The sequence below is a fragment of the Camelina sativa genome, chromosome 6 (genome assembly GCF_030686135.1).
Source record: "Camelina sativa cultivar CO46 ecotype springtype chromosome 6, ASM3068613v1".
Lineage (NCBI taxonomy): Eukaryota > Viridiplantae > Streptophyta > Magnoliopsida > Brassicales > Brassicaceae > Camelina > Camelina sativa.
Genome location: NC_141885.1, coordinates 12,515,335 through 12,535,588, shown reverse-complemented (window position 1 = coordinate 12,535,588; position 20,254 = coordinate 12,515,335). Strand labels below are relative to the sequence as shown.

The window sequence follows — 20,254 nt, the reverse complement described above, 5'->3', positions numbered from 1 at the left end:
TATTTGATTACTTTGGTTACTGAAACTAACAGAACCGGTTATAACCCGGAAAAATTTCGGGTTATTTCGGATTTTGTAATAGAGTAGAAAACCGCTCCGAACCCGGCCATTTACTAACCGTACCGAACCAAATTTTTTGTAAATTACCGAATGGGATCTATAGGTCTTTTATACCGATTTACCCAAAAACCCGATTGGATAGAACCGAAACCCGATTAGGTACCCGATTGCCCAGGAATATCCCATATAATAGTCAACTAGGTACCGATCCGCACTATGTGCGGGATAAATTGATTTAAATAAAATATTATGAATAAAATTATTATTTGAGATTTAAGATTTGTTTGTGTAAAACAAAATATGTAAGTAAATTTTTTTTCGTTTATTCAAATACGTTTCACCCGTGGAATATTTGAACTTGGAAAAGAGTTTTAAGGTGGTGTAGAAAGTTTTGATGTCTTTTTGTGTTTCTAAAAATTAAATTCATATAATTTATGTTTCACATTATTATCAATGTCGCTGTACCATTAAATAGATAAAACAATATTTTAAAACTAATAGATTTAATTTAAACTAATTCTAAGTTTAAAAATGCAATGAGAAAAATGATAATAGTGATAAATAAATGAATAATTTTTTTTCTTGTTTGTGAAATGTAATTTACTTTTAATAAGTAAATAGGTTATAAAAATGATAATTAAATACTTTTTTTATTTAATAGTTGATTAAATCTTTCATTTTTTAAAATTAATAAAAAAAGCATTAGCTCATAATATTTAAATGACATATTTATGTAAATAACAATGAGAAGTAAAAGCATTTATTAGAAAGGTACATGAACTCTATGACCACAACAACTCAGCTTTTTTTTAGTGCTTCTTTGTTAATATATAGGGGATAAATCAATCAGTTTTGGAACTTTGGCCTAAAATTACATTTCACATTTTTCTTTGACATTTGACAAAGGAGTTAATAGAAAAACATTGTATTTTAGAATGGTAAGACTTAACAAAAAAAAGAAAAAAATCGATTGATACAAAATATTGTTAATTTTGATAAGTGAAAAAAAAAAAAAAAAAAAAAAAAAAAAAAAAAAAACTAAAACAAATACCATCTCACTCATATGGGATACTAAACCGGGTCACTCTATAACTAACCTGAGAACATTCCTCTCTTACGTCTCATCATTTTTCTCTGTTATCAATCTTAAAAGACGCCTAAACTGAGAACCTTTACACAGCTCTCTGAGCTTGATATACAAAAGAAACATAGAGAGAAGTTCAGGAGCCCGAGTCTTTTGAGTTCTGGTCTTGTCTATCCGGGTCTTCAGAACCCGGTTTCTCGGACACACTTATCTCCAAAGCCGCTGACTTTACCAGAGAAACTGGCTTGTCAATGTCTGTTGTCATAGGAGTAGTAGCTGTCATGGCTGGAGGGTCAGAGCTTATTTGATCCAATAAAGATGGGACTCCACCACAGTTCATGGTAAGTGTCGAGCCCTTGGCGCCAGGATCTGCTGTTTCTGCGTCTTCGTATTCAGATAAAAGATCCATAAACTCATTGAGTAGACGCTGCACTTTTCTGTTTGACGCCATTGCAGGGAGAATATCGTTTCTCAAAAGTTTACGCTTCTTCACCCCCTGGAAATTAAAATCAAGTTTTGGAGTATTCTAATTGGAAATAGGTTAGACCTTGATCAAGAAAAAGTAATTACCAGAACATAAGGATCCCAAGACAAGTTTTTGTCTGAAGATGCTGCTTCAGCCATACCAGTTGGAGGTCCAAGAAAGCTCTCGCAGACTTCTCTTAATCTAGACTCGTCTGCCTCTCTGCAGAAAAAGACACTGACCGTAAGTATGTGCAGTATGATAGAGTTGAAAAAGACGCAGACATAGAACTTTATTGTCACGACAAAAAACGACACAGAATCTGAAATTGAGAATATATTTTCTCCTCGGTATAAAATGTTTAAGCTCTCACAAAGCCAATAAACCTCCAAAGATCCCTCTAACTTGGATGAGTTTTGTAAATGAGAGACCTAATCCTTATTTATACTAAAATGTATCGACATCTGAACTGAAAGATTTTATACGAGAAAAGGGCACATACCTTGTTAAAAACCTCACATAGGCGAGGAGACACTGACGGTATTCATTAGGGGACTCAAGTGCAAGGGAAGAGGCAAGTTGAGATTCCAAATGTGCACGTGTTTGCATTCCGTCATCAGTTATCCTGTAAAATGAAATAAGCGTCTTTAAGGACTTGGAATAGGTGGTCCATCTCAGGGCCAACATCCAAGGAATGGAAGAAAAGCCCAACCTGTTCCACCCTGGCTTTCTAGCCATGTACTTTCTGACATCAACCTGCAAACCAGCAAGCTCGCCGCATGGAGCTGAGCCCAAATTCCAGGAGCTACTGAAATTTGAGGCCGGGAAGCAGTCATCAGCTACTCTCAGCCAGCACAATAAACTCGTGTCGAAGAGGAATGCATGACGTGTGGCTAGAACAACAAGTGGTGAACCAGATTTGGATAATTTCACAGATATCACCTTTATCGTTCCTGCACAATCGTAACAATGTGTCAACAGAGCTTGTCGCATCACACAGGGTTAAATTTTTTAACAGATTCCACTAGGTAAGTAAAACAGTCCAAACCAATAAGCTATCTTCATATATTGCTATAAGACATAACATCTCATTCAAAAACCAAGTTAGTATCTCCACTACCAAGTCACCCACGAGATCAAATTAGTAAATACTAGTTTTCATTCTTTTAACTGGATTGCCCATCCCATCCATTTCAAAATATAGTATGGTGCCTCAAGAGACATGTTTTGGACGATGGGGAGCCAGAAATGTATTCTAGAATTGGAGCATACCTTTTCCTGTGGAAGATAAATTGACATCGGAAGAGACCAAAGAAGATAGAGAGTCATGGAGAACGCATTTTCTTTTGAATAGATCCCATACATATAGAGATCCTTTTCTTGTCACAAGCAACAGTTTCCAGCTATCGTCGCAATCAATAAATGTTGCGGCAGACCCCATCATCATTGTAGGCATAGCACGCCTTCCACACTTAGTGTACACCTTTAAAAAAAATTAAAAAAGAGAGTATACATGTTACCACATATTATCCCGAGAACCACATCGCATTCAGGTTATATATGTCGCTAAGAAATTCCTTCACCAAGAGTTTACTATACTCAAAGCCTCAAATCTTGAACTAAGCATTTTCTAAGTGGATCAGGTCCCGAAAGAAATATTACTATTGATGTAAAATTTAGTGACTCAGAATATCAACACCAAGAGGGAGTGCTGCTATAAAATCCAACTTATAAATGAGGGTGTTTGAATAGGAATGATATCAAATGCCGAAAGCGGAAAGTACCATGAGGTCTACTCTGATCAACGGAGTTTCTTCGTAAATATAAAATGTAGCAAAAATATTACTCTTACCTGGAGGCTTCCGTCTTCGCATCCAACAGCCCAAAAATTTGGATTTCCAGCCAAAACAGTGACTCTCCCCATAATCCGATCAGACCAAAGAGTTTCGCCTGATTTTTTGCAAATAATTTCAGTTTCCTTGACCATAGAAGTACTTACTGCACCAACAGTGTCCAAAGCATGCTCCCTTGGAAAAGCTTCTAAGCAAACAGGTGGTGCAGCTTTCCCTTCTTTCCAATCAAACACCCTTATCAACAGATCTGTGCTAGAAGATTCTTTTATACCTACGGATTGCTCAACATTTAAAACTCCATCGTTACCAGAGGTTCCAGGAACCTTATCAATCACAAGACTCTCAGTTACGGTAGTACGAGCTGTAATCCTTGAACGCTCTTTAAGATCAGGATTCCTGCACACTATTTCTTTCACAGATGAATCCCTATTGCTAATCTCCACAGGAAAATCTCCATTATCTCCCATACCAGGAGCAGCAGTGATAGCAGGCAGAAAATTTTGAGCTTGCCCAATCCCATTAACCGCGATATTATTCTCCTGTTGGGGAACTCCAACAGCTTCAGGAATGATCCTCTTTCTTCCGTCAGGCCTTCTATACACTTTTTGATTCACAGGACTAGATACCCTATTTAAGATAGATGCTTTATTTAATGTGTCACCCGTAGTAGCATCTGCTGTCTTATCCCGATCATCGACTGGCGACTTACGCCTCTTTGCAGTAATCTCGACACTAGCAGATGGTTTTGCGGTAACCTGATTTTGTTGAACATCCGATGCCGACCTCTTAGTACCTGTTTGCTTTGTCAAGGCAGTTTCAAGTAATAACTGGGCTGGGCACTCAACTAAGTTTGCTTGCCGGCCTCTGACATCTCCATATCGACTTTTCTTCAATTCTTCGAGTTCAGTATCGGTCAGCCTGACGCCTAGTTCTTTTGGATCAAAGTGAATCATCGCGACTGTTCCATCCAAGGAACATGCGAAAAGTGAATATCCATCAGGACTCCTGTAATTTCCGAAGGTTAAATATATCATTTAAAAGATCAATGTACTTTTGAGACACAAACAAAAACCTATTATGAAGACATAACTGCAAATCATGAAATCCCTGGATATGCAGATTTCTGAACCAAAAAGGGCAAACTTTACCATGATAGATCGACAACACTTTGCCCAAAGAAATGCTTCGCGACGAAAAGAGGACGCGCACTTCCAGTTGTCCATACAGTTACAGTACGGTCTTGACTTCCTATTGCAATAACATTGTATGACTGCAAATCTTTCCCCCCTGACTTTGATGTTCCATTGCTCCACCCAACTCGTTTAGTATCCTGGGTACTAGAGGGGGATCTTTTAAACATTGAATTATTGAACTTAACAACAATGATTGGAGCACTATGACCTAAGAAGTCATATGCTACAGACCATTCCCCTCTTTCTAACACAGGAGCAGAATGCTTCGGCTTCTGAAACCCATGAGTGGTAGTAAGGAAGTGGCCACAAGGGGACCATCCAAGTCGCCTGAAAAATGTTGATCCAAGCTAGAAAAAATATATATATATCAGATCCTATTAGCAGTAAACGTCCTAGGAGAACAGGGAAGCAAAAACTTTCACATAACAGAGTTGGAAACACTAATCAAATTCTTTATACAATCATTTCTTTTATGTTAAAACATTCTAACAGAATAGCTAAAACAAATATCGCATACCGATTTTGCCCAGTGACCATCTGTTCTGTGAGCCATGCCCCAGTCGCTTGTTCGCCATATTATCACAGTTTTGTCATCCGATTGGCTAGCAATAAATGACCCTATTGGATCCCAGGTTACGCCTTTAACCAAGCTCAAGTGACCCCTGAGAACAGTAGTACACATACCAGTGCGCATATTCCATATATGAACTGTATTGTCCAGACTCCCACTAGCAAGCATCGAATCATCTGGAGACCAATTAAGATCCACCTACTTCAAGGATAATTAGAAAAAAAAATATACCTCAGTTATTACATAACCACTGAAATGACCATTGAAGATAATAAAGAAAAGCAAAATGGCGTTTACCACATCGGCAGAGTGGCCCCTTAAAGTCATAACAGCTTTCCAGTTCTCAACATCGGGGGCTTCTCCACTACCAAACTCAGTGGTGCCTGAACCAGGCTTCCTCTCATGAATTTGAATCACCTGATCATCAGAACCAGATGCCACGTACCTACTGTGCTTAGCCCACCTAACACAATTGACTGAACCAAAGTGGTCACGAAGAGTTGCGAGAAGCCTCTCTTTTGTATCTATGTTTTGCAAATCCTTGTCAACAGACTTCATGTTCCATATGCGGACCTATATTGATATTAACAGACTACGATTACTAAAACTACCAAGCACAATTAAGAGAAAGGTTCAGCTATGCATCCACTCACTAATCAATTACAACCATGTAAGCAAAAACAGTATCGAGTATCCAACAGATGTATTCCTTTATCCCATATTTAAACAGCTTAAAAACCACTTCCTAACTTATGAAAGCAATACTCTCAACTAAAAATCTCCTCTGTTCCATTCAATGAGGGAAAAGGATAAACAGACCAATGCCAGTGACATGGGCACAAATGAAACAAAGCCTACAATCTTCATCAAGCCAAGAAGAACACAAGCACTGGCATAACAAACCACAGTTTGTACTTAATTTCAAGTAATCAACATCCAAAATGCATAGTGTCTAATAGACAAACATTCTCAAAGCTCAAAAGAAAGCAGCAGTACTAAATCCAAACAAGAAACATAGATTAAAGAACTGCACATGTACATACATACTAAGCCGTGAAAGAACCAGCCTTAAGAAATTTAGCTCTAAGAAGCAGTTGCACCAATCTAACAGAAAAGGTGCATCTAAATCCCAATTCAAACAAGCTACCAAACTAGGTGCAAACCCTCACCAATCAATAACGAAACCACAGAGCAGTTAGCAAACCAAAAGCAATAGAAGAAGAAGAAGAGAGAAACAAAACCTTGTGGTCACCACCGCCTGTAGCAAACCTTTCACCATTAGGCTGAACATCAATAGAAAATATCTGTAACCCTTCATGTTTAACCCAAACAGGTTTCTCCGCAATCATCTCTTCTCTTCTCAATTCGAAAAACTAAACAGAAATCGAAAAAATCAGAAAAATCCCATCGAGATCACAAAACAAAGCTCAGGGAAGTTTACTAAAGGACTCGGCAAAAACAGTTCTGAACAATACGAAGAAGACGAATTCATTGACGAAACCAAAACAAAAAACCCAGAAAGAAGATACCCTAGGAACTGGAGAATGAAGTCAATTTCGAGGTTAATTTTTTCTTTCTTCCTCCGGTAAATTTTTTTCTTTAGAGAAGAATAAAAAAAAAAAAAAAAAAAAAAAAAAAACCCTAATTTTTTGTGGTTAGAGCAGAGACAAAGTAGATAAAAAAAAAAAAAAAAACCTAAAACAATTGGGGCTAAATGTGACAAAATTTGGAAGACAAAGTTTGTGTGTTTGTGTGTTTGTGTATAATAAAAACTGGATGATATGTGTGAGACAGCGAGAGAATAAAAACCCTACCTTTGGAGAAAAGAGGCTATTCGACTTCTTCTTGTAAGATTCTCGATTTAATAAGTTTTTTTTTTTTCAATCTAAATTACAATTTGTTTGGTATAAGTTTATCGAACTCAAAAGAAAAAAAGATCTTTTTAAGGATAATTAGTGGTAATGCAACTACTACTACTACCAATGTAGATGTTTGGCAAATGGCTTTAAGTATCTTGATTTTGGATTACTTCTTCTCGCAAACGAACCAATGCTCCTTGTTGTGACCACTGGGGTGGTGCTTAGTTTCTCGAATCATATATAGTCTCATGCTCATACACAACTAAGCTAATAGCAATGCTCGACATGTACAATTCTGGACCCTTGTTCACGGGCACACATACTTTGAGGCTCAGCTAATCTTGGTCACCAATTTTCTCGAGTCCATTACCACGACCATCTGGCCCACGAATAATTATGCTCACCATAATTTTATAGGGTATGCCGGTCACATAATTTAGGGCTTTAAGACCAAAAAATATATTCTTTTGGCCATCTTTACTAAATATGTACTGTGTGGGAGAGTGTAGAATACTTGACATAAAAAATAAAAAATAAACATTAAGGGTTTTCAAAATAAATTTACTTTTAAAAAAATTTGGGCCCAAATCAAGTAAAAAATGTGAAAATTTTAAATTTTCCGCCTCTTTTTAAGACTTTTAATATTAATCTCAAAAAAAAAATTGGACTTTTTGGACTAATTTAATTAATTATTTTTAAATAGGCCTCTGTAGAAGATTAATTTTTAGAATTGACCAAAAGTCACCATGGACAGTCACACTTCTATCTACCTTGAGCTGGACATGTTTACACCCAAAGAAACCATCAATTTAAATTATTTATTTTAAAAAATTGGTAAAAAAAAAGTCATTATTGAAAATATGTAACTTGAGTTATTGATTAATCGCTCATCTTGTTCTTGGACAAAGATAATTTAGGTCATCTTGTTCTTGAACAAATTATAAATTAATTAGATAAAATTTAATTAATTAAAATTTTGAAAACTAAATAAATTAAAAATTATTATTTAAAATACATTAATCTATAATTTAGTCTCGCGGTACACCCGTAGGTGAAAACCTAGTTTATTAACATATTTGCAAGATTTTATCATGAAGTTGGCATTTTGAAAGTGGAAAGGGTTTGGAGTTAACTATGTCTTTTTTTTTTTGTGCAAAGGAGTTAACTATGTCTTGATACTTAAAACTAGTGTTCTCAATTGATAAGTAAGCTTTAAGGTCAGGGCCGGATTAGCCTAAGTGAATTGCCATGAGAGAAGGCCAAATGGAGCACTAATTTTACACACTCCTTTTTACAGTTTTTCTAGACATAGCAAAAAATATCAAGATGAATACTGATTTGAGTGGATTTTTATACAAAAACAGCAAAAAATAAAAATATTAACAAACAATTTTGTAAATTGTCCTTTCTTTCTCCGGCTCCCTCCCTCTATCCTTCAAAGCAGCTCCGAATATTCCAATGATCCCTAAAGTATTCTATTTTAAAAGTTGATAATCAAACCAATAAGAGAAACCCAATCTTTGTTGTATAAAAAAAAATAATACTTATTCAACAGTACTATATAATTATAATAATGATTCACTAATAATTCCAGCTAGCTCCCTTTCTCCCTAGTCTTAATGCTTTAACATATTAATCCTCCTTTCTTCGTTTCTCTTCTTCGCGAGGTCAACACCAACAATGGCGGATCATCAAGGAAGAATCAAACTTCGAGATGGTAGATACTTGGCTTACAAGGAAAGAGGTGTCCCCAAAGATGATGCAAAGTTCACCATCGTTCTTGTTCATGGATTTGGTAGCTCCAAAGATATGAACTTCAATGTCTCACAAGTATACACTGATCCTCTTGATTCCTATGTTTTTTTTAATCTGAGTCATTTTTTTGGAATTACTTCTAAGTTCTAATCACATAGATCCAAAACTATATGCTTCAAATTCTGACAATTCAGCATCTTCGGATTCCAGTCCATTACAAGATTCAAGAAACTGACTTCTAGAGATCACCTATGATTTTTTTTCCTTGTGCTCTTTAATGTGGAATGTTTTTGTGTAAATATTAAGTTAGAAAATGAGATTTTATTAGACAGTAGCTGGTTGGAAGACTAATGAGGCTTGTTTTAGTTATAATCTCAGGAGCTTGTGAATGAAGTTGGGATATCCTTTGTGTTATACGATCGAGCTGGTTACGGAGAAAGCGACCCAAATCCGAAACGTTCGTTGAAGAGCGAAGCCTACGATGTCGAAGAACTGGCGGATCGGTTAAAGATCGGATCCAGGTTTTATTTGATCGGAATCTCAATGGGTTCGTACATTGTTTGGAGTTGCCTTAAACACATTCCTCAAAGGTAAACACAACTAATATGTCGACTAAATAAATTTACTTCAAAGTCAATCTTCCAAGTACACACACATGTTGTAAAAATATTTCCTTCAAGATTGGCCAAATTTGTCAGAGAATTTTAACACGTTCAAAATCATACTGAAGGATCAATTTTTGTTTTAAAACTTTTGGACAAAAATCTCATAACAATAACTGATGCTTTATATTTAAACCTTCACTATAGTCTAGTCTATAGCACGTGCACAGCTGTTTTATTCTTCTTCCTTGTCGCAACAATAATTGTACCCAACTAACACAGTCTATGCTTAGTCCTGCCTGTTTTAGTTTGCTTTTTTTTAATATATATATTATATCTCATTATATAAAAAAAAAAACTTGTTGTTCAGGATGGTTGGTTGGATCTAATTAATTTTGATTTGATTCGGTTTCAATTAATTTAGACCTTATGAGTAGTGTCAATTTCTTGGATTCGAACTCATTGATCCACATTATGCTGTTATCGAATGAATTTGACAAAAATAGTAACACAAATTACAAATGTAAGAATAATGTGTTTGTTATATTAGTTACGATCAAATTTATGGATTGTTCACAAATAAATGAAACTGAACAGGCTAGCAGGAGTGGCAATGGTGGCTCCGGTGGTGAATTATAGATGGCCGTCGATTCCAAAGAGTCTGATGCAAAAAGACTACAGAAGAGAAGTGGCGAAATGGTCACTTTGGATCGCAAAGTATTTTCCGGGACTTCTACATTGGTTAGTGACTCAGAACATGTTCTCTACAACTTCGATGCTAGAGAAAAACCCTGTTTACTTCAATGACCAAGACATCGAAGTCCTCAAGCACACTAAAGGCTTCCCAATGCTCACGAAGGTTACTATTATTACTCTTTTCTTGAAGCTTTTTTCGATATAGTTCATTAATTTCTAAATTATTGTCTAACTTCTAAGTTCTAATTTATCACCAAATGTACGTACACCCAATATTATCCATGACCTGATCTAGGAGAAATTTTTTTCAAAGCCATGTATTTACAACCAATTAAATAAGAATTTATACTAAAGTTAAATTAATTATTGTAGTGTTAGTGTTGCCGATTGTTATTATAAACTGGGAATTTGAGTTCTAGACGAGAACAAAAAAAAAATGTGATACTGAATATAAGTATCTATTTGCACTACAACAAATATGCACATTGTTAACCAGAGAAAAACGCTATCATAGGTCTTTGATAGCGTTTTCATGAGCGCTGTTTTAGGGCACTGTTATTATATGTACCCCATATACAATAGCACTTATTACGTATGCTATGTTATAAAAATATAACATAGCTTTAAGAAATTGCTATATTATCAAGATCATAATTTTGAAAAAATTTATACAACATTTGTTTTTTCGTGCTATGTTATAGTTTTATAGCATAGCTCTAATAAACTGCTGTATTATCAAGATTATAATTTTGCAAAAATTTATACAATATTTAATTTTTCGTGCTATGTTATACATATCTAATATAGCTGTTGCGAAATGCTGTTTTATCTTGTTTACTGTGCTATGGTATATTCTTTTATCATAACGTTTACCTGTACTTTTATAGCATTTTCTGATATGTGATTATAGCACACATAACCTGTTTTATAAAATCTCATAAAATCTGATTAATAAACGTCTCAGATCCAAAATACATAACAAAAGTCTCAAGAACATCAGTTTACCATCAAAGTCTCAAGAACATCCAAAATAAACAAGCAATCTCAAGTACTTAACATTACACAATAAAACCATCAGTTTAAGACATAATGACCTTGTTCTCTGGCCAAGCAATGCAAGAGCTAAGTGCATCTTCAATAATCTCTATTTCATCGGATGGCCTCCAAACTTTTACATTTTTCACCTTCACAACATCTATCCACACTTTAACTGCATTAGAACCCAAGCGAGTAAAGTGAACCTTATGTTCTGGATCATTTGTTCCCCATCGTCCTTCAGCCACAACCCTATTCTTTTCAGTTAAATCCATCAACTTGCACTTCTTATTCTCCTTGGAAATAACTTTATTAATGCGCTGCCATGTTTACAATATAAACCATCAGTCATCATATAATTAACAAAAACAACTTCATAACATATGAAAACACTTACTGGAGACTTCCTGAGAGGAGACTGTGATGGTAAAGTATTCTTTATTGGTGATATTGGACCCGTTGCATCATCAACAGGAGACTCAGAACCAGATGCAGACTTAGAAGACATAGATGCAGATTTGGCCTGCGATGCAGCCTTTGAAGCTGTTGCTGAAGTTTTGGACTCTGTAGCAGACTTAGAAGCTGTGGCTGCAGACTTGGCCTTTGATGCAGACAAAGAAGCATGTGATGTAGCATTCTGACCAGTTGGAGTTGAGGGATTTTCAAAATCAACCTTACTCAGGGGCCAAGATACGTAAGCCATCAAACAGTCCTCAAGAAATGACATTTCAGCTGTAGGTCTCCATAGTGATGTATCAGGCTGCTTTACTGAATCCACAAATACTTTAACTGCTTTTGGTCCAAGAGGAATTCCGTTAACCAACGCACTTGGTTCTTGTGTCTCCCAACGCCCCTCAGCAACAATGACGTCACCCTTAGACAAATCCAATAGTTTACATTTGTTTCCTTGTATACCCTGTTAAACACAATCAGTAAACAAATCCAATATAATTAATTAGCATTATAGACAGGGGTAATACATTGCTAACACATTGCTAGAAATTATAAATACCATAGGGGCAATGTCTTCCATTTGGATGTTGTTGTCTACCAGTCTACACTTATCAGTTGGCCATGCGATTATATGTCCAACAGCTTCTTTCATATGAAAGATCTTTTGTGCAGGTCTCCATAGAAATGCATCTGGTTTATATGCAGCTTCAACTAACACTTTGAGATCATAAGGGCCAAGACGACAGTCATTCACTATGTCATCCGGATCAGAAGAAAGAATCCGACCCTCACCAACATTTTCATCAATGTCAGACCAATCAACAAACACACACTTAGGATGTGCTCTTTTGTTTACACTCTGCAACAATTTCATGAGCAACTAAGAATCATAAACGACACTAAGAAGAATCACTTAGCTGATATGAAAAGAAGTAAGAATATGTTACTCTTGCAGCTGAGTTTTCATCCATTTCAGCTTCTGGTCTCTGTAACATAAACAAAAATAACATCAATTTATATTACTCTAACTGGCTGATGAATAGTAGAGAACTCTTAAGTATCTAACCTGATTCTTGATTCTGCCAAGTTCACTTTCCAAGGCATTGAATGGATAATTAAAGAAAAAAATCATAACTAAAAGAACATCTTAAAGTATCCAAACCCAAAATAAAACCTAATTATGAAATATAATTCCTTACCTGCATAGATGCACCCATGCCTTGTCCAACATTATATGTTATAATATAAATTTTAACCTTTATAGATAAAATAGAGATACATATTATACAAAGCTCACATTAAGCAACAATTCAGACAATACTGCACTACTTCAGACACATACAGATGCTCTTAAACCAATATCTAACTGTGTAAAATCTCACTAATCTAATCACTATTTATACGAATCAGACTCAAAGGACAAAACATAGCAATCACCAATATTCGTGTGTAATAATAATGTTTAACTATTGGTTGAGTGATACTAACCTGTTGTGTGAGTACAGAGAAATGAGAAGCTTCAGTTCCCCAACATTTCAATCACCAACACTTGGGAAAAAAAAAAAATCGTTCAGTTTATGAAGGCGCAAATACTCAAATCCAAAAGCTATTTTTGAGTCAAATCTGTAAATAATCGAACCCTAACAAAACAGATGGATTCGAAACTCCACATTCTCAAAATCTGTAAATAATCGAACCCTAAAAAACAGATAACGAAATAAATCTAGATAAATCGAACCCTAACAAAACAGATAACTAAATCTATTTTTAGTTACAAAAATAAAGTTGTAGCAAAATCTGATAACCTTCATAATTTTTCTAAATTTCAGTTTATGAATACTCTCATATAGTCATATATATTAAACGCATGTGTCCACAGGAGAAGTTACGAGAACATGGCGTGTTCGAAACGCTGAGAAGCGATTTTTTGGTAGCCTTCGACGAGTGGGACTTCGACCCGGCAGACCTACCCAACCCGTTTTTGTCTGAACCCAAAAATATCTCATATTCTGTTCAAATATGGCAAGGCTACGAAGACAAAGTGATACCGTTTCAGCTGCAAAGATGTTTGTGCCGCAAGCTACCATGGATTAGGTACCATGAGGTCCCTAAAGGAGGTCACCTGATCGTGCACTACGATGGAGTCTGCGATGCGATTTTAAAATCACTTCTTTTAGGAGAAGATCTCCCAATGTACAAACCAAAGACTGTGATCACTGAGCCAGTTTAGAGACTAAGTTATTATTTCTAATTTATTCGTTTTCTTGCTTGATTCGTTGATTTTGATTGACAAACATTGAATTTGTGTTTGTAAAATATTTGTGTTTTTTGACATAGTATTTGTTTTATCCACTACAAGAAAAGGTAAATTCTCTATAGCAGTTTTTGTCCTAAATTCATCGTAATGACTGATTTTAGATGGATTTTGATCCGTTAATATATGATCCTCTCCTAGTCAACATATTGATCTATTATAGTTGGTATGTAAAATTTAAAGTGTTTTTTTTTGCCAATAAAATGTAGGGTATAGATTAAATAACACTTCACATATTAAGGTAATTGATAATCTAGCTTATTATTTCAACCTAACACCCAACTTGTTAAGAATTTCAATGCTTTTTGTAACATTATAACAACATCTAGATCGTAATATATAGAAATATATCTATAAAAACAAATATTTCAATTAGGTCGTTTGGCTGAATTTACTTTTATCTTTGTTTGATAAAGTAACGGTCGATTATGATTGACTAGCCCAGTTTCAGGAGAAAGTAATCGTGATTTCTGGCGGAAACAAACAAAACAATTAAAGTTTCTTAAAAATGAAACTAACGTCTACTGAAAATATTAGTATAATAATTTTTTTTTGGCAAGAAACTTCGTTAAATAAATTAATTTGAATATCAAAATATTTAGTTTTATATGCTTAATAATTTTATCAAAATAAGATAACGACAAAAATTAGATAATATCAATGTTTTGGCTAGTAAAAGTGAATTAGTTCGATTTTACCCCATTTAAAAATATTGAAAAATTACCTGATTAATTATTTATTAAATATACAATTTGGATGTAAATTTCAATCCATAAAGTTGTCCACTAAACTTTCACAAATGTAGTCGCTGAAAAAAGGTCCCATGGTTATATCACAAATCTTGAGTTGTCCCCAAAACTGTCTCATGTTACCATATGTTAATAAACTTTGTATTAATTCTTTAATTTATTCAGTAATTTAAATTAAAAAAAAAAATATTACCCATCACTTCCTTTTTGTTAACTATTATTACCCATCAAATTTCTTTATAAAATTAAATTATTTTTTTTATAGTAACTCAAAACATGTATCTGCAGTTTTCACTACTTATTTTTTCACATGTTACCAATGGAAGCCATAGCTTAACAGTCATTATGATAATATTTTTTCAACCGGTCCATTCGTATCCCAAGTTTCTACATGTCTTTAGTTCTGTCTCTCTTTTTATTCTTTTGTCAAATTCATGTCTTATTTTGATTCTATTATTTATTACTTTTTATCAACTGATGCTATTATTCATAAAAATTTTCAAAACCGTAAAAACTGATATAAATTTTGGATTAATTACTACCATTAACAATCTTCAACAACAAAATAACATTTCTAATTTATTTTATATTTTAAAAAGTTAAACGTTATTTACTTCTTCACATTGCCCTGACATCATCTAGTTGCAGCATATGTGAAAGCAAGCAGCACGTATTTACGCCAATACATCTAAATTTCTTTGTTTGTATTGTGTTAAAGCTACAACCTTCTAGAAGATATATTCCATGCATATACGACATATTGTAAAACATTTCAAATGTATTGTAAACGTGTAGAATATATACTGTAAAATCTTGCAATATAAAACTATTATGGTATATATATTAGAAGACAGTCAAACAAACGTTTCCGATAGGATTCAATGAATAGCCAATTAGCTACGAGGTAAAAATTCCGTATACGAGTGAAAAAATAAGATAACACAATTTCGCAAGAAGAATATAAGATAGATTTTTAGCAGAACGTTTGAGACAAGTGTCATGGACGTGTCAATCGATAAACAAAGAGGCAAAAATAATAGAATCCAGATTCGACGTACCATATTAATCAATGTCAAAATATTTTATTTTTAATTTGGTAGCTTTTGTCAGTTACAATTTACACTCTTCTACTTCACTACTACTCCAATAAACGTGTTTTTATAAATAAAAAATGAAAATAAATATCACAGTCGCGTGCATGCATATTGCATATATATCCACACCATTGTAGACTCCGCCTCTTCTTCACTTTAAAAGTATCAGTTTCCACTGACAAAATCCTAAACTATTTCCCTTTCTTCTTTTTCTTCCTTCTTACAACTTTTTTTTTTCAAGGTAACGAAACTTATCGTCTTTATTTTTGTATTACTTTGGTAACATTTGTTTCCTATATATGAATGCATGTTAACAATTTCAAGATTTCTAGGTGTTCAAACGATGTCTGCTGTTTTTGAAACGGAGACTTCAATCTTCCATATGTACCCGCAAACGCAAATGCAAACGTTTGTGCAAGAACCCGTGGAGGAGGCACCGGTTGCTAGACAAAACTCGATCTTGTCGCTAACTCTTGACGAGATTCAGATGAAAAGCGGCAAGAGCTTCGGGGCGATGAACATGGACGAGTTCCTAGCGAACTTGTGGACGACCGTTGAAGAAAACGACAACAGCGGAGGAGGAGGAGGAAGAGGAGGAAGTGTGGCTCACCACGGGGAGAAGCCGGCGGTGCTGCCACGGCAAGGTTCGTTGTCCCTCCCGGTTCCTTTGTGCAAGAAGACTGTGGACGAGGTTTGGCTCGAGATACAAAACGGTGTACAACAGCATCACCGTTCGTCAACTTCCCGTCAAAACTCCGACGAAGATATCCGCCGGCAACAAACCCTTGGTGAGATCACTCTCGAGGATTTTCTTGTTAAGGCTGGTGTTGTACAAGAACCATTGAAGACAACCATGAGGATGTCGTCCAGTGCTGATTTTGATTATAATAACCCGGAGTTTGGAGTCGGTTTACATTGTCAGAACCAAAACAATTACGCTGATAACCGGTCGGTTTACAAAGAAAACCGGCCGTATTACTCGGTTTTGGGAGACTCTTCAAGCTGTATGACCGGGAATGGGAGGATCAGTAATAATCAGTACATAACCGGTTTAGATGCTTTTAGGATCAAGAAACGGATCATTGACGGTCCACCTGAGGTTTTGATGGAGCGGAGACAACGCCGGATGATCAAAAACCGGGAATCTGCGGCTCGGTCTCGTGCCCGGAGACAAGTAAGTCGGAGTTAATTATGAACCAAAAAATATATAGAAACTGCACTTTGTATAACATGAACTAGGGTCATTTGGTTAAATCCGGTTTGCAATTTTATTTCTTTTTGGTTATGCTAATACGGTTTCCCTCTATAGGCTTATACTGTGGAACTGGAGTTGGAAGTGCACAACCTTACCGAAGAAAACACGAAGCTGAAGGAAAGTGTGGTAATTTTTAATTCCTTGTTAAAACATTATTATAATTCCATTTGTAGTGAAAAAAAAAAGCTAGTACTCTTCGCTTATTTGAAAAATAATGTCATATTAACCATTTTTAATTATACTTTTTTATTTTATTTTATTAATGCTAGGAGGAGAATGAGAAGAAAAGAAGACAAGAGGTAATTAGTATTCTAATTTCCATTTGTACTAAAACAGTTACGTAACGATTACATATGATTTATTGGGTTCAAAGTTGACTTTATACTAGTGGGAGTTTGCATGGTTTTTGTTTGTAAAGAGCGTTATAAAGTAACAATATCGTTATCCAACAAATATTTTTTCAAAGTTAATGCGTTTTGTTTTGGAAAAAGTTTGATGATAATTAATTAATGAATTGGCGTATATGTAGATAATAAATAGAAGCAAACATGTGACAAAAGAGAAGAGCGGAGACAAATTGAGAAAGATTCGGAGGATGGCTAGCGCCGGGTGGTAGATAAGAAAGATATCAGATATGAGAGTTTGTGTAATTTACATATAATATTATATTTGGTCATTTCAATCTATACAAATATATAAATATTTATAAATCTATTTGTGTATAGGATCATCTATTTATCTATACTCATAAATAACGTATCTCCGGATACTTATTTTCCTTCTTATGAAAGTGTGTGTAATGGTTTGAAAATTGAATTGAGCCTTTGTGTGTAAATTTGAATAAGAGGTAAATTAGTTAATTTCGGTACTAAAAGTTACATCAATCTCTCATCCCCTTCTTCTCCTCTAAAATTCTAAATCGTTAGCTTTCACCTTGTCATTATCCTTGTCATCAGTACCACCGTTGCTGCTTTCTCCTTGCTGTCACCACCACCGTCGCTGCTTTCCTTCAATCTCTCGACTCTCTCCAACTCCTTTCAAATCAGAATCAGATGAAATTTGTGATTTTGTGATACCTATAGGAAAACTGCTCCTCAAGTGAAAACCACTATACCATCACCACTTGGTTTAAAAAGACAAACTTTTGTGAAACTTTAAAAAATTATAATCTAATAATTTACAAATTAAAAGAATTTTTTGTTGTCAAATGAAAAACCAATTAAATGAGAAGATAAAAGAACCCCCAAAAAAGAGTTCAACTGAAACGTTCATTTCAAATTCAACCAAGGAGGAAAAGAATAGTATTATTACAAAACCATAAGAGATTATTAAAAGAATAAAGCTCTAAAATTCGGCTTCTTGATCTCCTTCAAATTCTTCAAAGTCGAGGTACTTTTAATCAAACCATACCTCGTCAAGTTTTGACACCCAAACAAGTCAAGATACTCTAGTTTTGGACATCGTTTACAAACATTGGCAAGAGCTTTATCAGTTATTGTTAAGAATCGAAGTTCCAGACTTCCAGGTGCTTAAGTTGTTGCATATGACACCCAATCCCATGAGAATCAACATTCCCTATAGGAATGATAGGTAGATTCTCCATGTAGTTATCAAAAGACTCGAACCTCGAGACCTCAGATAGTGCCGTAAAATTTTGTTTTATAATCTGAAGATTCTTGCAGTTCTTACCAAACATTTCCAAACACCCAGAAGATAATGCATAAGAACAGCTGGTATCAAGTTCCATGATCTTAGGGCACTTTAAAGCTATCTTTTCCATTGATTTATCTGTAACATTTGGGCAATGCTTAACCCAAAGTACCTCGAGATGAGGGCATCTACAATTAAGGTAGATGAAACAATATGGAATTTGATAAGATTTTTCAAATTCATGTTGTAATATTAAAAAGCATGAGTTTCCATCTGATCTCGAAATAAATTTGTTGGGTGGATAGACTCATATAACTTATATATTACTTCAAGACATTCAATGCATGATACCATTCTAATATAAGTTCAAAACTTTAATTTCATGGAATCAAGCAAAAAAATCAAATATCAAATTTTTCCATAGACGTACCTATCAGCGACATGCAAGAGAGATTCATCTGTGCAGTGCCTCACCCGAATCTCTTTGAGACAGCCCTTACTTCGTTCAACAACAAGCATGAGCATGGAGTCGGTGGAAGTTAGAAACCAAGTTTCAAGATCAAATATCGAGTTGAGCAACGGGTCGTTGCACACATCCATCCACGTCTTGCAAACTAACATAGGTGCATTCCACCTTTGTTCCATGCTCAACCGTGAGAATATATCGATGAGACATTCCCAAGTCAGCTCAGTCCAGTCAGGGGACGAGTTCTGCTCCCAACTTTGCATTTGCTTCGCCGTTGTTGACTTCCATGAAATTCAAAGCTTTGACGAAATTAAATAGAGTTCTTTTAGTTTGACTTACGTTAAACAATCTTCCTATTATTAAACGAGGAGTACGTTTTTTTAACATGTCCGAAATTATTCAAGTATTTACATAAATTGCCACTCAATCTTACAAAAAGGAAAACATTTCTGGAAATTGAGAAGAATACAATCGTCAGGAAAAATGGAAATTTGATTACCCGACCAGTTTCATAGAAGAAGACCCGTGTGTTTGATCGAATCCATTTTAAAAACACGCGGATCCTGTAACTTTTATTTTTCTTTCTAAATAATAAATTTAATTTGACCTTCTTTTCTCTCCCTTGTCAATCGTCGCCGCCCAGAAGAAGAAGAAGAAGATGTCTTTCATGGTCAATCGACTAAGCTTGGGCTCTGAAGCTGATGAGTAGAAATTGGATTTGGATTTCAAGGAAGAGAAGTTGGCTTCTGGAGATCATGTAAGTTGGTGTTTGAATGTTTTGTGTATATGACTGCAGTTTTAGAATGATGCAAATAAGGATTATGTAAGTAAAAATGAGAACCGGTCCAACAATTAGACCTGCAGAAGAAACAGTACAATGTTGAAACCAAGATCCAAGTGTTGTACGTTGTTGGAATCAAGTCAGAAATTACTTGGTTTCCCGGTGGTCGTGTTCCATTCTGTCGTTGTAAAACGACCAATCGCATTGTTTGATGTTTAGCTTAGAGGCTCTATGGTTTTATTTGTGTTTTTTTTACATATGAAATAGGTTATTGGCTTTGGGGAATACGTCAAACAAGTCTATGTCTCTTACGAGAAACAT

The 20,254-nt window shown here is 35.0% G+C and overlaps 4 protein-coding genes and 1 pseudogene across 6 annotated transcripts; 2 read left to right on the top strand and 3 right to left on the bottom strand.

The window, feature by feature from the left end:
• Positions 1-969: 969 nt before the first annotated feature.
• LOC104698837 (protein HIRA) lies at positions 970-7,205 on the bottom strand. 2 transcript variants are annotated; one of them, XM_087452936.1, is made up of 11 exons: positions 7,039-7,205; positions 6,466-6,597; positions 5,522-5,797; positions 5,171-5,422; positions 4,609-5,000; positions 3,460-4,465; positions 2,880-3,090; positions 2,320-2,560; positions 2,110-2,232; positions 1,715-1,829; positions 970-1,640 (listed from the first exon to the last, which is right to left on the bottom strand). In XM_087452936.1, the coding sequence occupies exons 2-11, from the start codon at positions 6,571-6,573 to the stop codon at positions 1,281-1,283; spliced, it is 3,084 nt and encodes a 1,027-aa protein (XP_087309062.1). In that variant the 5' UTR covers positions 6,574-6,597; positions 7,039-7,205; the 3' UTR covers positions 970-1,280. The 2 variants fall into 2 exon arrangements, with proteins under 2 accessions (XP_087309062.1, XP_087309063.1); XM_087452937.1 differs by lacking the exon at positions 7,039-7,205 and adding an exon at positions 6,754-6,863.
• A 1,459-nt stretch (positions 7,206-8,664) lies between these two features.
• LOC104790699 (putative lysophospholipase BODYGUARD 1) lies at positions 8,665-14,002 on the top strand. Of its 2 annotated transcripts, none has more exons than XM_019246699.2 (4): positions 8,665-8,913; positions 9,217-9,428; positions 10,038-10,299; positions 13,504-14,002. In XM_019246699.2, the coding sequence occupies exons 1-4, from the start codon at positions 8,764-8,766 to the stop codon at positions 13,852-13,854; spliced, it is 975 nt and encodes a 324-aa protein (XP_019102244.1). In that variant the 5' UTR covers positions 8,665-8,763; the 3' UTR covers positions 13,855-14,002. The 2 variants fall into 2 exon arrangements, with proteins under 2 accessions (XP_019102244.1, XP_019102245.1); XM_019246700.2 differs by having other exon boundaries at positions 8,676-8,913; positions 9,205-9,428.
• Positions 11,038-13,435, bottom strand: LOC147942491 (uncharacterized). Its single transcript, XM_087455495.1, has 4 exons — positions 13,430-13,435; positions 12,184-12,483; positions 11,569-12,087; positions 11,038-11,491 (listed from the first exon to the last, which is right to left on the bottom strand). The coding sequence occupies exons 1-4, from the start codon at positions 13,433-13,435 to the stop codon at positions 11,216-11,218; spliced, it is 1,101 nt and encodes a 366-aa protein (XP_087311621.1). The 3' UTR covers positions 11,038-11,215.
• A 1,783-nt stretch (positions 14,003-15,785) lies between the features above and the next one.
• LOC104790698 (ABSCISIC ACID-INSENSITIVE 5-like protein 1) lies at positions 15,786-17,896 on the top strand. Its single transcript, XM_010516478.3, has 5 exons — positions 15,786-16,022; positions 16,114-16,955; positions 17,091-17,162; positions 17,306-17,335; positions 17,566-17,896. Exons 2-5 carry the CDS (start codon positions 16,125-16,127, stop codon positions 17,650-17,652), a joined length of 1,020 nt encoding a protein of 339 aa, XP_010514780.2. The 5' UTR covers positions 15,786-16,022; positions 16,114-16,124; the 3' UTR covers positions 17,653-17,896.
• A 468-nt stretch (positions 17,897-18,364) lies between these two features.
• On the bottom strand, positions 18,365-19,440 carry LOC104698836 (putative F-box/LRR-repeat protein 19; annotated as a pseudogene).
• Positions 19,441-20,254: the final 814 nt, after the last annotated feature.

Bases quoted from the DNA above. Each gene is read 5' to 3' on its own strand.
- LOC147942491 (XM_087455495.1), bottom strand. The intron at 12,088-12,183 runs GTATTTATAATT...TGTGTTTAACAG, and splicing joins TGGAAGACATTGCCCCTATG to GGTATACAAGGAAACAAATG. The intron at 11,492-11,568 runs GTAAGTGTTTTC...TAAACATGGCAG, and splicing joins CTCCTCTCAGGAAGTCTCCA to CGCATTAATAAAGTTATTTC.
- LOC104790698 (XM_010516478.3), top strand. From the start codon at position 16,125: ATGTCTGCTGTTTTTGAAACGGAGACTTCAATCTTCCATATGTACCCG. The intron at 16,956-17,090 runs GTAAGTCGGAGT...TTCCCTCTATAG, and splicing joins GGTCTCGTGCCCGGAGACAA to GCTTATACTGTGGAACTGGA. The intron at 17,336-17,565 runs GTAATTAGTATT...GCGTATATGTAG, and splicing joins AGAAGAAAAGAAGACAAGAG to ATAATAAATAGAAGCAAACA.
- LOC104790699 (XM_019246699.2), top strand. From the start codon at position 8,764: ATGGCGGATCATCAAGGAAGAATCAAACTTCGAGATGGTAGATACTTG. The intron at 8,914-9,216 runs GTATACACTGAT...TTATAATCTCAG, and splicing joins TGAACTTCAATGTCTCACAA to GAGCTTGTGAATGAAGTTGG. The intron at 9,429-10,037 runs GTAAACACAACT...GAAACTGAACAG, and splicing joins CTTAAACACATTCCTCAAAG to GCTAGCAGGAGTGGCAATGG.
- LOC104698837 (XM_087452936.1), bottom strand. From the start codon at position 6,573: ATGATTGCGGAGAAACCTGTTTGGGTTAAACATGAAGGGTTACAGATA. The intron at 5,423-5,521 runs GTAAACGCCATT...TCCTTGAAGTAG, and splicing joins GGGGCCACTCTGCCGATGTG to GTGGATCTTAATTGGTCTCC. The intron at 3,091-3,459 runs GTAAGAGTAATA...TTTTTTTTAAAG, and splicing joins GCGAAGACGGAAGCCTCCAG to GTGTACACTAAGTGTGGAAG.